The 18,218-nt window shown below is 51.3% G+C and overlaps 1 protein-coding gene and 1 pseudogene across 1 annotated transcript; both read left to right on the top strand.

The window, feature by feature from the left end:
• The first annotated feature begins 1,082 nt into the window (after nucleotides 1-1,082).
• On the top strand, nucleotides 1,083-14,081 carry FLCN (folliculin). Its single transcript, XM_006773952.2, has 11 exons — nucleotides 1,083-1,381; nucleotides 2,550-2,696; nucleotides 3,761-3,982; nucleotides 4,748-4,908; nucleotides 6,707-6,798; nucleotides 8,478-8,665; nucleotides 9,682-9,795; nucleotides 10,512-10,635; nucleotides 11,806-11,937; nucleotides 12,046-12,151; nucleotides 12,827-14,081. The coding sequence occupies exons 1-11, from the start codon at nucleotides 1,091-1,093 to the stop codon at nucleotides 13,026-13,028; spliced, it is 1,779 nt and encodes a 592-aa protein (XP_006774015.1). The 5' UTR covers nucleotides 1,083-1,090; the 3' UTR covers nucleotides 13,029-14,081.
• A 978-nt stretch (nucleotides 14,082-15,059) lies between these two features.
• On the top strand, nucleotides 15,060-16,682 carry LOC107184708 (annotated as a pseudogene).
• The last annotated feature ends 1,536 nt before the right edge of the window (nucleotides 16,683-18,218 follow it).

Here is an 18,218-nt window from a genome sequence, read left to right as displayed (position 1 = left end):
CTGTCAGCGCCGTCACTGTCCCTCCTCCGTGCTTTGTGCCTGTATTCTCCTTTCCAAACCGCCTCTGCCTGCCAGCCCAGTGGACAGCCTCCTTCAGCCCTGCCTGGTTCTTCCGACTAGCGGACACGGTCTGCACTCACATCCCGCTCCCCTCCCTTAAGATGAACAAGCTGCTTAAGCCCAGCCCTCCGCTGTGTGCCGGGCCCACCCTCCACGGCCTCCCCCCGGCCTCTGCTCCTCACGATTCCCACGGTGCTCACTTGGTCTCCAGGTGACACTGGCGTTCACCTCACTGCCTGCCATTATCTGTCACCCTGTTCAGCTCTCCCTCCTTTCACATCGAGGCTCTGGGAGGGCTCTGGGCCCCATCGAGGTGCCCCTGGCCCCACCAGCCTGACCCCCTGCTCAGCTCTAGCCCATGCTCCCTCTGCCGTCACCGTCTCCCCTGGGAGGCTTCGCAGGCACGACTCAGAGTTCATGTTTATCATGTTTCTTAGCAGAACCCAGCCAAAGCTCTGATCTCTGCCAGAGAAGTTCAGGGTCTTGCCATGGCATGAAAGGTCCCTAACATCTTCTTCCTCCTGGTTTTCTGCCCTTGTTCCCTCAGCTTTGCCAACACTCACCCCCAGCCGTGCCCGCCTCAGCCCCTGGCTCCCTGCCCGCTGTTCCTTCGGGGCTTGCTGAGGAGCCCTTGTCCGAGACCACATCCTCTCTGGTGCGGCTCGGCCAGGACCCCGTGCAGACCCTCCGAGTGCCTCGTGCAGGGGAGGCAGCTGCTCACATGCCCCTCCTCCCCCAAGGCCGAGCTCCCTCGGCACTGCCCTCTGTGCTGTGGCCTCAGCACTCTGCCTGAGGGCTGTCTATGTGATCGCTGAAGTCTTTTCCCTCCTGTTGGCTGTAACTCCTCGTGGCAGGGACTGTCTTGTTCTCCCTGCACCAAGGACAGTGCTGGCACAGGGTAGGTGCTCGGCTGGTGCTGCCTGCTGGGTGGCCACCTCTGCCGGATGGGAAGCCCCTGGCGATACCTGCCCAGTCCCAGGCTCCAGAGTTGCTGATGGGTCTGTGTGTGGTGTGAGCACACAGGCAGCTGATGGCCTTCCCTCCTCCCCAGCACAGGCCGTGCTGTCTCCAGGGCACCATGAACGCCATCGTCACCCTCTGCCACTTCTGTGAGCTCCACGGCCCCCGCACTCTCTTTTGCACGGAGGTTCTGCACGCCCCTCTTCCGAAGGGGGCTGGGGACAGCCCTGGCCAGGGGGAGCAGGCCAAGGAGGAGGAGGGTGGCATCCAGATGAGCAGTGGCATCTGCACGCACAGCCCAGCGGAAGGGGCCAGCACGGAGTCCAGCAGCCCAGGACCCAAGAAGTCGGACATGTGCGAGGCAAGTGTCGGGGGCTGGGCCGTTTCTCTCCCTCCAGGACGCACGTTCGTGCTGGAGGCCTCCTGGGGGCAGCAGGGGCCGTGGTGCGGTGGATGGGCCTCGCAGGAGTGTGGTCTCCAGTGGTGTGTGCACGTTCCCCATGGAGGGAGTTGGCTGCTTTTATGTCCTAGCTCGTTCCTTTCGTCCTGGCCTCAGCCTTTCAGCCCGCCCTGTGCCAGCAGACTGTCGCCACCACCATCCCATTTGCCGTTCAGCCTCCCCACCACATGCTCTGTTCACACTCGTGCCCACATTGGCCCATCCCGGGCTCCGATTCTCTCTGGCTGGTGTTCTCGGCGCTTCCTCCTCGCGGCGTCCTGGGGCTCCTGTGTGCTGCTTTGTGAGCTCTGGGAAGCGGAGTTAAGTTCCCTCGCCAGGTCACTTCTTCACGTGAGGGACCTGGGTTGGGCCTGCCATCAGAGGCAGGGTTGGATTCTGGCTCACACGGATGCTGATACCTGTGGCCTCTTCCTGAGACTCCTGCCAAGTGGCTGTGTCAGCACCAAGGACAGAGGCCAGCACAGCGCACTATGCGCCAATCGCAGCTGTGAGCCTCAGTTGTCCCTTCTGTATGATGGGCAGTCTCACTAATTTCCTCATAAGGCTGGTCTTTGGATTAAAGAGATAATGTGTGTGGAGCTTTTTGTTGTTGTTAATCCTCACCCAAGGATATTTTTCCCATTGATTTTTAGAGAGAGTGGAAGGGATGGGGGAGAGAAACATCGAAGTGAGAGAGACACATCGATTGGTTGCCTCTCCCACATGCCCTGACTGGGGCTGGAGATTGAATCTGCAACCCAGGTACATGCCCTTGACCAGGAATCAAACCGGTGACCCTTTGGTGCGTGGGCTGACTCTCTAACCACTGAGAACACCGGCCAGAGCCGTAGAGCTTTCTTAATACCTGCTACGTAAGTGCTCAGTATGTTGGATCTGTTACTCGTACCCTGTAAACCTTTGTGGTCTTTGCATCCTGGGTGTCCTCATCAGGAAACAGCGAAATCCTCAGGGAAGTGTAACTGGCATGCAGTTAGGACTGTATGGAGTCTCCACTTCAGCTCTGCACAGGGCAAGAAAGCATGGTGCCTGCTTCCCGACTAACTGGTTTTCTTTTCCTTCTCGTGGGCAGGGCTGCCGGTCACTTGCTGTGGGGCATCCTGGGTACCTGAGCCACGATAAAGAGACTTCGATTAAATATGTCAGCCATCAGCACCCCAGCCACCCCCAGCTCTTCAGCATTGTCCGCCAGGCCTGCGTGCGCAGCCTGAGCTGTGAGGTGGGCACTGCGGTGTGGGAGGGGTGGCTGTTTTAGGGGATCTCATGTACCCCAGGATTCCCTGAACAGGCCCAGGGGGCTATGGGAAGGAAGACAGGAGTCAGTCCTATAGAGAAGCCACAGGCAGACGCTGAGCCGGGCCGGGGGGATGAGGGGGGTGGGGACGGGACGTGGCTACGGGGGCCCCTTCTCCACAATCTACCCCAGGGGCCCCTTCTCCACAATCCACCCCAGGGGCCCCCTTCTCCACAATCCAAAACACACTGTGCTGGGCTAGTGGCTTCTAAGTGGCTGCTAACTTATCACTTGAAGCACCAAACTTTGGTTATTTGTTCATTCTTAATGGACACATTTCTAATTTCTACGCATGGGATATTTCTAGGGCATGTACCCTCCATCATCGTGGGCTCTCAGATCCTCCTGAAGAGGGAGTCCATTGTTTCTAAACCATGTGGCTGCTGCTGTTGAGTTTCAGTCTTAGCTTTTAGGTTTTTTATCTCTCAGGAAGAATTCATAATCCAGTAACTGAGACTTCCTGTCACTATGCCCCCTTGGTCAGACCACTGAGCCCCCACTCTCAGGGCTCACTTACTGTTTGGTGCGCCCACCTTTGGCTCTTTCCTGCCTCTTGCTATTCTGCTCCCAACCTGCTAGCTGGCAGGTGATCATGCCCAAAGGGGTTGTGTTTACAGGGAGCATGGCTGTCATGGGACCCGAGTCCTCCTACAAATGCAGCACGTTTTATCACATGGGCTCTGCAGTGGCTGTCTCACCTGCCGCTCTCCAGTGTGTTTAGAGTGATGTTGGCAGATAGGAGTCTGGGATAGATTTATTTGTGCAGGAGTTACTTAGGGCTCAAGGTAGAAAATGTAATGAGCCTACTTGGCTGGCCCTTGCACTCCATGATAACAATCAGTTGGGTCCCAGGAGGAGATGGGAGCAGTTTTCCTCGCATTCCCTCCTCTTTCCTTCCCCACGATTAACGTGGCTGATGGTGCAGAAAGGGGATCTGAGCGGGAGGCTGACTCTGTCCTGGAAGCAAGGCGAGGACTGTCTTTGCGCAGGTCTGCCCTGGCCGTGAGGGCCCTATCTTCTTCGGGGACGAGCAGCACGGGTTTGTGTTCAGCCACACCTTCTTCATCAAAGATAGCCTGGCCCGCGGCTTCCAGCGCTGGTACAGCATCATCACCATCATGATGGACCGCATCTACCTCATCAACTCCTGGCCCTTCCTGCTCGGGAAGATCCGCGGGATCATCGATGAGCTCCAGGGCAAGGCGCTCAAGGTGGCCCCGATGGGGGAGCCGGCGGCGGGGTGTGCGCAGTGGTCCTGCCGTGGCTGCTCTGTCTGCTAGTGAATTGTTTCCTGGCCGCAGGGTCGGAGTTGTGGCTGGAGGCCCGGCAGTCGGCCAGTCAGTCTGGTTGCTTTTCTGGTCTCTGATGTCCTGCTCTGGTTCAGCTCTGGCTTCTTGGCTGCAGTCAGACCTGGCTTCATCTGATGTCTTTGTCCTCTGGCCTCCATTGCAAAGGCCTGGTCACTAACCAGGCTGCAGACCCACCACCCCCAGCTGGCATTGCACCTCCGGGCTGGCCAGGTGATGCCTGGCAACAGTTTTTCTCTGGCTCAGGTTGCTTGTCCATTGCAGGGACTGGGGGGATCTGCTTGCTGTAGGGTCCCGACAGCCATGTTGCTTGTTTGCCTGCTCGAAGGAAGTGAGGGTGCTGGTCACATGTCCTCCCACATGCTCTGTGTGATGAGCCCTCCCTGTGCCTGGAGTGGGAGGACTGGACAGATGTGGAGCATGACAGTTGTGGCCGTGAGCACGCCTGCTGCCTCAGTGTCTCTCCAGCGCCCCAGAAGGCCTTCGTAGGAGAGGCAGGGGTGTCCCGACAGCTGGGGAGCAGACCCTTCTTTCGGAATCACGAGACTGGCGCTCTGTGCTCTGCGTGGGGTGGGGACAGGCTTCAGGGCAGCATCGGGATGCTGGCTGGGAGCCCATGGCTGCTTGGCTGCTGGGCTCGGGTACAGGGCTCCCTCCTCTGTGTTGCAGGTGTTTGAGGCGGAGCAGTTCGGGTGCCCACAGCGTGCCCAGAGGATGAACACAGCCTTCACCCCATTCCTGCACCAGAGGAATGGCAACGCCGCCCGGTCGCTCACCTCCTTGACCAGCGATGACAACCTCTGGGCGTGCCTACACACCTCCTTTGCGTGGTAAGGAGGCCGCAGGTCTTTCAGCAGCTCTGGAGAGAGCAGGGAAGACTTCGGGGAGAGCAGTGTTGGTGCCTCCGTGGTATGCAGTGTACTGAGCACTGACCTGGACCCGGTTCTCCCTGAGAGGGTGCAGGACGTGTCCTGTAGAGCTCCCTTCCCAGTGATGTTTCTGAATGCTAGTCCCAGCGTGCACACTCCCAGGAGCACGCCTGTGCCTTTCCCTTCCCTCTTCTTCCCCACAGGCGCCCTTCCTAAACTCTAAGGGCCCCCAGGAGACTTGCAGCCAGCGGCCAGTGGGCAGTGGCTGCTCCCAGCTCGTTTCAGGCTGACCACTGGCCCTATCCTCAGGCCCCCTTTTCTCGGACTTCTTACTGAGCCCAAGCAGCCCAGCTGAGGCTCATTTCCCCAGCGAGTCCCTCTCCTGTTGCTTCTATCCTAGGCCCTTCATTTCGCTGTCCCCAGCCTTGATAAATGTCCTCTAAAAAAAAGCTAGGCCCGGCCGGTGTGGCCCGTGGTTGAGTGTCTACCTATGAACCAGGAGGTCACGGTTCAATTCCCAGTCAGGACACACACCCCCGATCCCTAATGGAAGGTGTGCGGGAGGCAGCCAATCAGTAATTCTCTCTCATTGATGCTTCTATCCCTCCCTTTTCCTTCTCTCTGAAATCAGTAGAAATACATTTTTTTAAAAAGATAGTCGCATTCCAAGAAAAGGGATCTTCTCCCTTCTTTGTAGCCAGTGATGAGCATTTACCTCCCACACCTTCCGTGGGTCAGGAGTGGAGAGAGGCTCAGCTGGCCAGTCCGGCTCAGGTTCTAAGGAGGTTTCCGCCATCCAGTTTGGCTCCCTCACGGGGCTGGCACGGGGGTGCTGGCTGTGGGCAGGAGGCCTCAGCCCCTCGCGGTGCGGACAGACGAGCTGACTTCCCTCAGAGTGAGCGACCAAGGAGAGCAGGGGGTGGAATACGCAAGGTCCTGACCAGCCGCAGCCCACACGGCTGTGTCCCGCTGTTGGTTAGGAATGTGCTGTGTCCCCGAGGCCAGCCTCGGTGGAGGAGAGGAGCGTTTTGGAAGGGAGGAGCGTCTGTGGGTTTGTGATTTGAAGTGACCACTGTTTGTCCTCTGGCCACCGATTGTTTCAGTCCCTCCATTGCAAGATCCTCCGAAGACCCCCCACATACTCATTCCTGTGCCGTCAGTGTGAAGTCTAGGGCTCATTGTCTAAGGTCTTGGTGGGTGAGGAGCTCAGAGGGGGGCCCTTGGGTGCAGCTCCCAAGACCTGCGAATCCCCCTCCCACATCCATCCCCGCTGGCTCTTAAAGGTCACTTCTATGTGGGACGTTCCTAAGCGGCTCAGAGTAGAATGAACAGCACCGTGCACGTGGCATCCCTGTCGTCCAGCTTTGGCCGCTGTCAGCATCTGCTTTTTCATGTGCCCCTCACTTTCCTACAGTTTTTTACAGCAAATGTCAATTGTATCATTTCAGCTGCAAAACCATGATCATATCCGAGAAAATGGACTAATTTCTTAGTACCATCCAGCCCAGTCCACATTCACTTTCCCTGTTTTGCCTCACAAGTGACTTTTGAATTGGGTCACACGCAGTGTGTGGATTGTTGTAAACCTCTTATCTGGAATAGTGTCTCCGGCCCTGCTTTCCCTGTGCCTTTTGTTGGGGGAGCTGGGCCACTGGTTTCTTTTGCACTGTTTTCTACAAACTGGGGGTTAGAGCGAGAGGCTTGAGGGGCTTCGGGTTCAGCTTTCTCCTGATGAGAGACATGAGGGCTCTGTTCTCAGGCTCCTGAAGGCGTGCGGCAGCCGGCTGACGGAGAAGCTTCTGGAGGGCGCGCCCACCGAGGACACCTTGGTCCAGATGGAGAAGCTCGCGGGTAAGCGGGCGCCCTCTGCCCACGCGGCCTTGGGGCCATCCCAGCCAGCGGCCTCCTCCAGGCCGGCAGAGAGCTGACCGGGGGCCTGGGGTAAGCCCACGAGGAGCCTCTCAGAGAGGCTTGCCCTGTAGCCCACGCGCTCCTGTCTTGATTTCCTGTCTCATCCTCCTGGACAGTCCAGGAGCGTCTGTGACCCAGGCAGCCGGGAAAAGCCCCTGTCGGGCTGTGTAAGGATTGGCCGATGGGAAGCTCTCTTGTCCCTGTTTTATCGTTAACCACGTGCTTGGCCTCTCCAGATTCTCGTACTCTGCTTGCTAGCAACACAGAGCTGTGCAGCCGCTGGGCCAGGGTTCCTGCTTCACTGTCTCTGGGCCGCCCTCTCAGTTGTGGGGTCAGCTCTTCGTGTCTGGGCGCAGGGCCCGTGCGCTCAGGAACTCCCCGGGAACCCCCGCCCGCCCAGCTGTGCTTTCCTCCAGAGGGCCTTCGCTTGGTGATTGAGGTCTACAGTCTCAGTGGCGTGGTGGGTAGATCCCACTGTGGTGCGTGTGTGTAGCTTGTTGCTAGCCGTGCTGGTGTGCTGCAATGGCAGATAATTGACCTTAAAACACTGGAGCTGTCGCAAGGCCTCTCCTGCAGTCAGATGACTTCCACACGCTTGCACGCAAACCCTCTCCTGAGTAGGGAAAAGCAAATAGTTTCCGCGAGAGCAGAAGGTACTCAGAAGAGAGAAAACTTCGCAGTCATGGCCAGGCTGGGCCTAGAGTGTCCATTATTGTAGTGATTGTAAGTTTCCAGGCTAGTGAAGATGGTGAGAGTTCCTTGCACAGAGAGCCCCGTGCATCTGGACAACCTTCCAGGGCTTCTGTCACATCCTGGTCTGTGTTCTGGTCACAGGAGGCTCAGAGCACAGGCTCTGGGGGCGGCTGACCCATCTGCAGGGCCTGCCTTCTGCTCTGTTCCATGTGCTGGGCACAGCCCTCCCCGAGGGCCTCACCAGGTGAGGATTGTATGAAGACTAATTGAAATAACAGACATTTCTTTATCTTTAAAATGAGGAGGATGGTATTGAGGGTGAAAGGGTGAGGAGGTGAGGAAGCCCCTGGAGTAGTCCTAGCCGTGGAGGAGCTCAGGCAGCCAGGCTCTGTCCTCCGTGCCGTTTGCGTGACCTTTCCCCTGTGGGAACCGCGCAGTTCTGCAGATGCCTGGCAACGCAGTGAGGCTCTGGGCCCTCCCAGCCACCGCAAGGCTCGTGGGGTAAGAGTAGTATAGCCCTGCCGGTGTGCTCAGTGGATAGAGCTTTGGCCTGTGCACGGAGGGTCATGGGTTTGATTCCCCATTAAGAGCACGTACCTGGGTTGCAAGTTCCATCCCCAGCCCTGGTCGGTGTGTGTGGGAGGCAACCAATCGATGTGTCTCTCACATCGATGTGTCTCTCTCTCCTCCTCCCCCCTCTGTTCTGCTCTCTAAAAATCAATGGGAAAAATGTTCTTGGGTGAGAATTAACAATAGTAAAGAGTAGTTGAGATGGCTGGCCCCAATCAGCAATCCACGGCCTCTAGTAGCTTAACCATGAGGGGCCTTGGGCTGAAGTGGTCACACAAGGAGACCATCGCAGCCAGGAAGTGGGGGAGTCCAGGGGGCGGCAGGCTTCATAGCTGTCTTTGTTGTCCATCCTGCAGATTTAGAAGAGGAATCAGAAAGCTGGGACAACTCGGAGGCTGAAGAGGAAAAAGCCTCTGTCTTGCCAGAGGGTGTGGAAGGGCGGGAGCTGACCAAATGCCCCACAGGTTCCTCCTCGCTCTCAGACTGTGAGAGCTGGCAGCCTCGAAAGCTGTCCGTCTTTCAGTCCCTTCGGCACATGAGACAGGTAGGCAGCAGAGGGCCAGAGCCGCGTCCCCACCCCCTCATCCCCTCCAGCACACTTGGTCCTTGGGGCTCATGGTGTTCAAGACCCGCAGGGATGGGTGGTGAGGAGTAACCACCAACCTCCTTGGTGGCTGTGGGTCCATGCCCGTCAGGGCACCTGCAGGAACCCACCAGTGAAACAGCAAATGGAGGTTTCTCTCTCTACAAAAGCAGTAACTAAAACAAACAGCATATCCTTGAGAAGATTAAAAACGGTGGTGGAGGGGCGGGGGGGCTGGTCTGGATGAGAGCAGTGTGGGCAGGGCAGGGAGCGGCGTGGCGGGGACAGGCCTGGTGGGAGGAGTGCTGGCTGGAGCAGGCTGGCTCTGGATGCTGGGTTTGCCACGTCGGCGGCGTCTGGGTGTGGAGTGAGGGCTGTGGAGACCCTGCTCTTCCTGGGCCTGCAGTGCCCTGAAACCTGCCACTTGCTTTCAAGTGGTTCAGCAAAGCAAAGCGTGCAGCTAGAGAAGGCAAATGTTGCTAATACTTTTTCTGCTTCAAGGCTTTGAAAATGAAAATGAGAAAAAGATCTTATAAAATGTGCAAGTTTTAGGATCTGATTTTAGGTACAAATCAGGGGACTACTGTCTGCCTTCTGACCTGGGCAAGCCAGTCAGCCTCCCCGAGAAGCTAAGTGGCTTCTTCTCTGACCTGCCTTCCGTGACTGTACAGAGAAGGTTCTAGATCAGGGGTGGACAAACTTTTTGACTCGAGGGCCACAATGGGTTCTTAAACTAGACCGGAGGGCCGGAACAAAAGCATGGATGGAGTGTTTGTGTGAACTAATATAAATTCAAAGTAAACATCATTGCATAAAAGGGTACGGTCTTTTTTTTCAATAGTTTTATTCATTTCAAACGGGCCGGATCCAGCCCGTGGGCCGTAGTTTGCCCACGGCTGGTCTAGATGGACACACAAGTAGCATCCGTTGGACAGAATGCACATGCAGGGCAGAGAGCACCGAGCTCTGTTTTTCAGGTCCTGGGTGCCTCGTCTTTTCGCATGTTGGCCTGGCACGTTCTCATGGGAAACCAGGTGATCTGGAAAAGCAGGGACACAGACCTTGTCCTGTCAGCGTTTGAAGTTCTCCGGGTAAGGGTGTCTTCTGTCCTTCCTTGTTCTATAACAGGACAGTATTTGTTGGGTGTGATTGTTAGTGTGCACTGATCCTCCTTCCTGAGATCCATGTTTCCCTCCACTATTAAATATGACAGTTATTTATGGCTTTTATTTCTAGTGGAAGGAGTCTGTGCTTCCTGATAGATTGAGAACTAATGACCCTCTCTCCCGTCCTCATTCCCTGAGTCACTTGCAGAAGCCATGGGGTGGTCACAGCTGCTGTGGCAGCAGCCCTGGGTCGCCGCACTGCCTCTGCGCAACAGTCCGATGGGGTGGTGCAGGGGCAGCACACTGTCCCATCCCAGAGGTGCGATGGGTGCCACGGCCCGGGTTTGGCGCTCATGTGTTTGAGTCACTAGAAAGTGTGAATGCCTGCTGTCTGCCGCGTAGGCCTGTGAGGCACAAAGTGAATATGCCGATCTCTCAGAAAGCATGGAATCTCTTCGTTGGGTGCGGGAAGAGACCGCTATCTGAGCAATACAAGAATTATATAGGAATTAGCACCATAAAGCAAGAGGCAGCATGAGCTACACCTGACCAATGGCCAGGAGACACCCAGGGGTCTGAGTGACCAGGGAGGAGGGAGACTTTGGATGGCGCTGCGGAGGGTCCTGGAAGGTGGTGATGGAGACAGGCAGTGCCAGGGTGTTCCATCTGCTGTGGGTTCTGAGTCCCTCTCTCCTCTCCAGACCATGCTGCCCGTGGGCTGTGTGCGCATCATCCCTTACAGCAGCCAGTACGAGGAGGCCTACCGCTGCAACTTCCTGGGGCTCAGCCCCCACGTGCAGATCCCCACCCACGTGCTCTCCTCAGGTGCGTGCTCTCCTCACCTGAGGCCCAGCGCCCAGGGCTTAGACGTGGGCCGGGCCTTCGCTGTGCGTTCGAGAATGTCGCCTGCCGGCCTTGGGAGCAGGGGGTACCCCCATTGCAGGACCAGCTTTCCCAGTGCCATTGGGCCTTTGTTTTCTGCCTTGAAAATGGATGAGGTTTGGACTGGACAGCTTCATAGTCAGGGTGGCTTACAGGGCATGGTTCTCAGTTGGGGGCAGGCCGCAGTCTGGGAGTGGGAACAGCCAGTGGCTGTCAAAGGACTGTAGTTGCGTCTGGGCAGGTGAGTCAGGGATGCCGCCGAGCTGGGGGCTGGCTGGGCTGCGACAGCCGTCTTCATGGTCCGTGCGTCTCGTGGGCTCCTTTGCTCTCTCATGTTGTCACACTTCCTTGTTCCCTCCAAGTGTTTCTTCCTTTTACATGTCTTTTTTAAAACGAGCTTATTTGAGCCAAAACTGAGGACATGCTGGGGAGCATGATCTCAGATGCTCCCCTTTTATTTGCATCTTCCGCATCCATTGCTCAGCCAGCTCCGCCCGCAGCGCCCGCAAGCTTACTACCAAGAAGCTAATTAGCACCCCTCACTTTGGGTTTAGGAAGCTCAGGAGTCAGCCTGGGTGCCATCGCAGCTGCCAAGGCGGCCGGGGCTTCCAACACCAACGAGGGGCAACCTTCTCGGGTGGTGGGCGGGGCAGTGGCAGAGCGGCTGGCCTCCGCAGCCCTGAGCAGCCTCCATTCAGCACCGAGGCTGGGCCTCTGTCCTGGGTCCGATTCAGAACGCAGGCTCAGGTTTCAGGATGGGCTTAAAATCTTACCACTTCTAGTGGCTTCAGGTGAGTCACTTGGCTTCCGAGTCCGTTTCCCTGTCTACGGAATGGGGGAATTGTGGCACCTCTCTCTAGTGGTCATGGGGCTGTTTAGTAGTATGGAAATTGAGGTATATAATTAGTATTATTGTAAAATAATATTGTGTTAGTCTAACAAAGTTAAATCTTAACTGTTTACAAATAAACCACAGAAAGTTTTAAATGCCCAAGTGTTCATCTCTGGAGACGGGTTATCTCTGGGTGATCAGGTGATTTGAGCAGCAGGCAGAGGTGGGCTTGCTGCCGAGTGGAGGACGCTCCCGGGAGCAATGCGTTTGTATTGCTGCAGAATTTGCTGTCGTAGTGGAGGTCCACACAGCCGCTCCCTCCAGCCTCCCCCCGGCTGGGTGTGAGGACGACCAGTCTCTGAGCAAGTACGAGTTCATGGTGACCAGTGGGAGTGCTGTGGCTGCAGACCGAGGTGGGTGCTTCTGGGTGGCGCCTGCACCACGAGATTGGGAGAGGGAGTGCGCCTCCCCTCCTGGGCTAACCCTCCTCCCCCGCCTGCTGTGCCCCTCCCTGTTCCCAGTGGGACCGACCATTCTGAATAAGATGGAAGCTGCTCTAACCAACCAGAATCTGTCTGTGGATGTGGTTGACCAGTGCCTCATCTGCCTCAAAGAAGAATGGATGAAGTAAGTACTGGCCACTGCACTCCTGGGGCGTTCGTTGCTGATGAGAGGGCTGGATTGCCGGCAGCAATGTGTCTGCTAAAGGAGAACCAGAAGCTGTTTTCAGAGAAGGAGGTGAGGCTGTGGCTACCTGAGAGCAGTTAAGAGCGAGTTCAGTCACCAGCTCCGCTACGAATATATTGGCTGGGTGACACCATGCAAATGACCTGGTGCCCCAAGCTTCAGGCTGCTCCTCTGAGACAGGGTGACACCTGCCTCCAAGGGAAGCATTTATTTTTGCTGCTTAATTAACTTTAAAAATCTGAAAGTCAGATAAATAGGTATTTCTGTTTTACTGAAGCAAGTTACTTTATTTCCTCCTGCCTTCTTAGTAATTTTTTGTCAAATTTAATTAGTAAAACATTATCCTGATTTCAAATAATACAGTGAAGCTTAGGATCAACCAGATTCTTTCATGAATTTAAGGGAAAATTTTTTTTTCTCCTTTTTTTCCATTTTGATACACCAACCATACTACCCAAGGCTGTCACTGAGGGCAAACTAGAGACCCTAAGGTTGCAGGTGGTCTGCGGCCCTGCTGTGCTGTCCCTTCTGAGGGTTTGAATTCCAGCACTGCTTGCAGACCAGAGCTCAGTGATTGTGCTGTGGCATCTGAGTGTTTTGTTTGGTTTTCTGCAGCAAAGTGAAGGTCCTTTTCAAATTCACCAAGGTGGACAGTCGGCCCAAAGAGGACACGCAGAAGCTCCTGAGTATCCTCGGAGCGTCTGAGGAGGACAACGTCAAACTACTCAAGTTCTGGATGACCGGCCTGAGCAAAACCTACAAGTCCCACCTCATGTCCACGGTCCGGAGCCCCCAGGCCACAGAGCCTCGTAATTGACCCACCATGGAATTCAGTGTGGGATACCTTCTGGGAAGTGGTGATGGTCATCTTTGCCATTGCACTCAGAGATTGGGTGTCTGGTGGCCATCATAGGCTGTCCCATCCTGCACTGCTGGCACGGAGCTGTGTCCTAGCAGGGCATACAAACTGTTGGGGCTGAACTATGCCTGTGTGTGGGATTTGGGTGTGGTGAGTTCTTGGGATCATCCCACCAGCTGTTTCCATTGCTCCAGCCTGAAGAGGACCGCGGGAGACTTGTGACAAGGAAAGGCCCCTGCACCAGTGCACCCCGTGAGAAAAGACAAAGGAAACTGTGTCTCCTGTCGCTCACGGACTTAGATCTCAACTTTTATAGGGAAGACACGTCAGGCCAGTCCTGACCTGGGTAATTTAGCCAAAATATCATAACTTTCTCTTGAGGTTAACATTCAAAATTTTCTGTTCTGAAATGCAGCAAGAGTTCTCCAGGTATTAAATGTACACATGTAGTATCGCTACAGTTGTGGATTTTCAAGACAGGTGCTGATCCTTAGTCATTTTTAGTAACCTGGTTTTGAGTTAGGGCTCTGGGACAGGCTTTTAGAGTAAAGAGGAGGTATTCCTCATCGGTGGGCCCTTGGGAACTCATGTTCTGAAGTCATGTGACTACCAAGTCTTCTGGCCATGCTGTCCTGGTATTGCTTTGAAATTACTCTATAGTTTGAGGTCAAGCTCCTGATCTTTGTTACACAAAGATGACACTTTGCCGAAATGTTCATGGAGCCATTTGACTTGCCCAGCTCACTGTATACTTTCACATCACTTTGTTTTTGCTTCTTTACACACTCACATTTGGCTGCAGTTAATCTTCAGAGCATGGTGACTTAAAGTAAGATCATCTCATCCTCTCTGCATTTTTATAAGGGTTCATGGTTTGGAGGGATTTTCCAGCAGTTTTGCTGATTTGTTTAGTTCTTGTTTGTTTATATTTAACATGAAGACTAAGTATATGACTAGGTATCTGTATTATGTAAGAACATTGAAACAATAAATATGTATTTTTATAACATATTGACCACATGGTTTCATAACTAAAGTTTTCTTGAGATCAGTCACAGAAAATATGGTTAAAATAACACCAGTAATGATATAATTATTTTGGAACTTGAGTCTGTTAAAGGCTTACAACTTCCAGGGAAAGACTGGTAAACTGGTTAATTTTGGTCAATTCCAGCTCTTGGCACAGTAGCAGCTACCCCTCCACTACCCCCAGCTGCATGGCAGGCAGTGTTCAGCAGCTTGCACACAGCGTGGGAGCTAGGATGGAAAAGGGACCCTGTCCTAACTATTAGGGATCTGTGCTCCCATCATTGATGGCTACTTCTGATCACAAAGGTGCAGGCAAAGAGATTGGCAGCCGCTGTTGTTGTACCTCTCCCCTTGTTGCAAGCCCCTCCTCTAGCTGAAGTGACTAGTGGGAGACTTAATGGGCTGTGCCCTCCTCCACCCACCTCAGTTTTTGCTTTTTTCCTTTCAGGAGCCAGATATGAAAGACTTTGACATTCAAACATAACCACACATATGGAGGAAATTAGAAGGTGGCTGCATACCCACTGTTTACTCAGAAAGGACATGAGAAAAACAAGTTTACACCTCTGGCCTATTCTTGACAAAGAGACAGCTGACAACAATAAAAATAAGTGAAAAAAACAAAAAGCAACAAAACATTGGGGAGGAGTATCTGATTTTCAGTTAATACATTATTAGATGTGTTTAAAAAAATCATAAGGCATACAAAGAAATAGGAACATATGGCCCCATTCAAATGAAAAAATAAACAGAATCTGTCCATTAAGAAAAAGACTTAATGACAAATATATTAGACAAAGATCTAAAACAATTGTCTTAAGATGCAAGAACTAAAGGAAGATGTGGAGAAAATCAAGAAAAGAATGTGTGAACAAAATGAAAATATCAGACAAAAAAAACATAAAAATAAACCAAGAAGAAATTCTTGATCAGAAAACTACAATGAAAACTTTACTAGGATTGAAAGACCAATTTGAACAATTAAAAGAAAGAATCAGTGAACTTGAAGGTAAAACTATTGAAATTTTCAAGGCTGAGGAACAGAAAAAAGGTTGAAGAAAAACTAATAGAGCTTAAAAGACCCATGGAACACAATCAAAAGGACCAATATATATATATCATGGAAGTCCCAGAAAAAGAAGAAAGAGAAAGGGGAAGAGAATATTTGAAGAAATGGCTGAAAACTTCTTCAATTTGATGATAGATACAAATATAAACATACATGAAACTGAACAAACTCCAATTAAAATTTTAAAGGACCTACACCAAGAAACATAATCAAACTTTCAAAAGAGAACAAGTCTTGAAAGCAGGAAGAGAGGTGAATTATTACATACAGGGAATCCTCAATAAGATTGTCTTCAGATTTCTCATCAGAAACTTTGGAGACCAGAGGACTGGGCTAATATATTCAGAGTGCTAAAACAAAACAACAAAAGTCAGCCAAGCGTTGTATATCCAGCAAAACTGTCCTTAATAGTGAGGGAGAAGTCAAGATATTCCCAGATGAAAAGTGAGGTAGTTCATGACCGCTAGACATGCCCAGCAAGAACTGCTCACAGAGTACTACAATGTGAAGTGATTCATTCACCTTGACAGCATCTCAAAGCCATGTAGACATATAAAGATCTAAATGAAAGTAAATGCATAGGCAATTGCATAGCTAGTATTATTGTAACAGTAGTTTGTAACTACTTTTTTCTACAACTTAAAAAACAAAGAAAAACTTAGTAATGTAAAAGCTAATATTACTGTAAGTGATTTGTAACTGCAGGTCTTGTCTTCTACATAATTTAGGAGACTAATGCATTTAGAAGAATTAGTTTATGTTTGTGGGTTTCACTGTAGAAAGATGTAATTTTGTGACATCATCAACCAAAAGGGGATGAAACTCTTATCATGAATGACACAGTAACTATCTGGACTAGGACATTCATGACCAACAGACTACTTTAGCAGAAACAAATGGTCCTTGATATCCTTCACCCTGGGAAGGCAACAGTACTCAAGGTAGAAATTTAGGGAAAACTAGCCAAAGTATATAAGACCACTCCAGATGTCATCTTTGTGTTTGGATTCAGAACCCATTTTGGTGGTGGCAAGACAACTGTCTTTGGCATGATTTGTGATCCCTTGGATAATGCAAAGAAAAATGAACCCAAACATAGACATGCAAGACATGACCTGTATGGGAAGAAGAAGACTTCAAGAAAACAGAGAAAGGAATGCAAAAAAAGAATGAAGGCATCCAGGGGGACTTCAATGGCCAACGTTGGTGCTGGCAAAGGGAGCTGGAGATGGGACAACAGAAGGAGTAGATTCTTAAATGACTTGATCTGGGGTGATTGTGCAGATTTTTCAGAAGATTAATAAACTAAGAACTTTTATGTGAGAAAAACAAAAGGCGTAGGGATGGAGCTATAAAATTTTGTTATTGAAGTTAAGCTGCTAGAAATTCAAATGAGATATTATACTTTTAGGATGTTAAATGTAATTCTTATGGCAACCGCAAAGAAAATAGCTATAGAATATATACAAAAGGAAATTAAAACATTTTACTACAAAAAAATTTAACAAAAAAGAGTACAGAAAATGAGTGACAAAAAAGCTATATAACATCTAGAAAACAAAACATGACAGAAGTTTGTCCCTCCTTATCAATATTTACTTTAAATGTAAATGTATTAAACTCTTCAATTAAAAGACAGAGACTGGCATAATGAGCTAACAAAATATCATCAAGAGATTCACTTGATATCCAAAGGCACAAATAGGTTGAAAGTGAAAGGATGGAGAAAGGTATTCTCTAGAAATAGTCACCAAAAGGGAGCAGAATTAGTCATACTAATATCAGATAAAGTAGACTTTAAACTCAAAAGTTACCAGAGACAAAGAAGAACTAAATATAGCAAGAAGATAGCCTAATATGCAAATTGTCCCCATAGGAGTTCCACCAGGAGGCTGATTGCTTGCTATGATATGCACTGACCACCAGGGGGCGGTGTGGAACTAAGGAAGGCCCCAGCCGGCAGTTGGCAGCTGGGGAAGGGAGGCCCCAGCTGGCAGCCAAAAGGCCCTGATTAGCCCTGATCATCGGCCAGGCCTAGGGACCCTACCCATGCATGAATTTCGTGCACCGGACCTCTAGTCAAAATATATGATGAAGCAAAAACTGACAGAATTGAAAGAGAAACAGTTCTACAATAATAATTGCCGGCTTCAATACCCCACTCACAACAATGGATAGAAGAAGCAGACAGAAGATAAGAAAGAAAATAGGGAGCTTAATTTAATAAATGAACTAGATCTATCAGACACATACGAACATTCCACCCAACAGCAGCAGCATACACATTCTTCTCCAGTACACATGGGACATTTTCCAGGATAGACCATATGTTAGGTCACAAATTAAATCTCAGTAGCTTTGAAAAGATATACACAGTATTTTCTCTGACAATATGAAGTTAGAAGTAAATAAGACTGGGAAATTAACAAAATAGTGGAAATGATGCAACACATTTTATGGATCAAAGAAAAGTCATAAGGGAAATTAGAAAATACTTAGAGATAAATGAAAATGAAAACACAACAAACCAAAATATGGGATATAGTGAAAGTACTGAGGGTGAAATTTGTGTGTGTGTGTGTGTGTGTGTATACTAGAGGCCTGGTGCATGAAAACTCGTACACTCGGGTATCCCTCATCTTGGCCTGTGCCATCTCACAGTCGGGAGCTCTAAGGGATTGTCCAACTGATGGATCGCCCCTTTGCCACCGCTGGTCACTGCCACCCCCTGATCGCTGTCCCCTCCCTCTGCCTGCTGGCACGTGCCTTGGCTGGCCTGGCGCTGTCTGCTCACCAAACCCGCTCCCTACTGACCAGTCGTTCTGCTGTTCAGTCAATTTGCATATTATGCTTTTATTATATAGGATGATCCCTTGGATTATGCAAAGAAAAATGAACCCAAACATAGACTTGCAAGACATGACCTGTATGAGAAGAAGACCTCAAGAAAACAGAAAGGAACTCAAAAACAGAATGAAGGAATCCAGGGGGACTTCAATGGACTTCAATATATATATGCTTACATTAAAGAAAAGAAAAATCCCAAATCA

This window comes from Myotis davidii, unplaced genomic scaffold (genome assembly GCF_000327345.1).
Source record: "Myotis davidii unplaced genomic scaffold, ASM32734v1 scaffold207, whole genome shotgun sequence".
In the NCBI taxonomy this organism is placed as follows: domain Eukaryota; kingdom Metazoa; phylum Chordata; class Mammalia; order Chiroptera; family Vespertilionidae; genus Myotis; species Myotis davidii.
The sequence above is the reverse complement of the archived record's forward strand: the minus strand, read 5'-3'. Positions and strand labels throughout refer to the sequence as shown.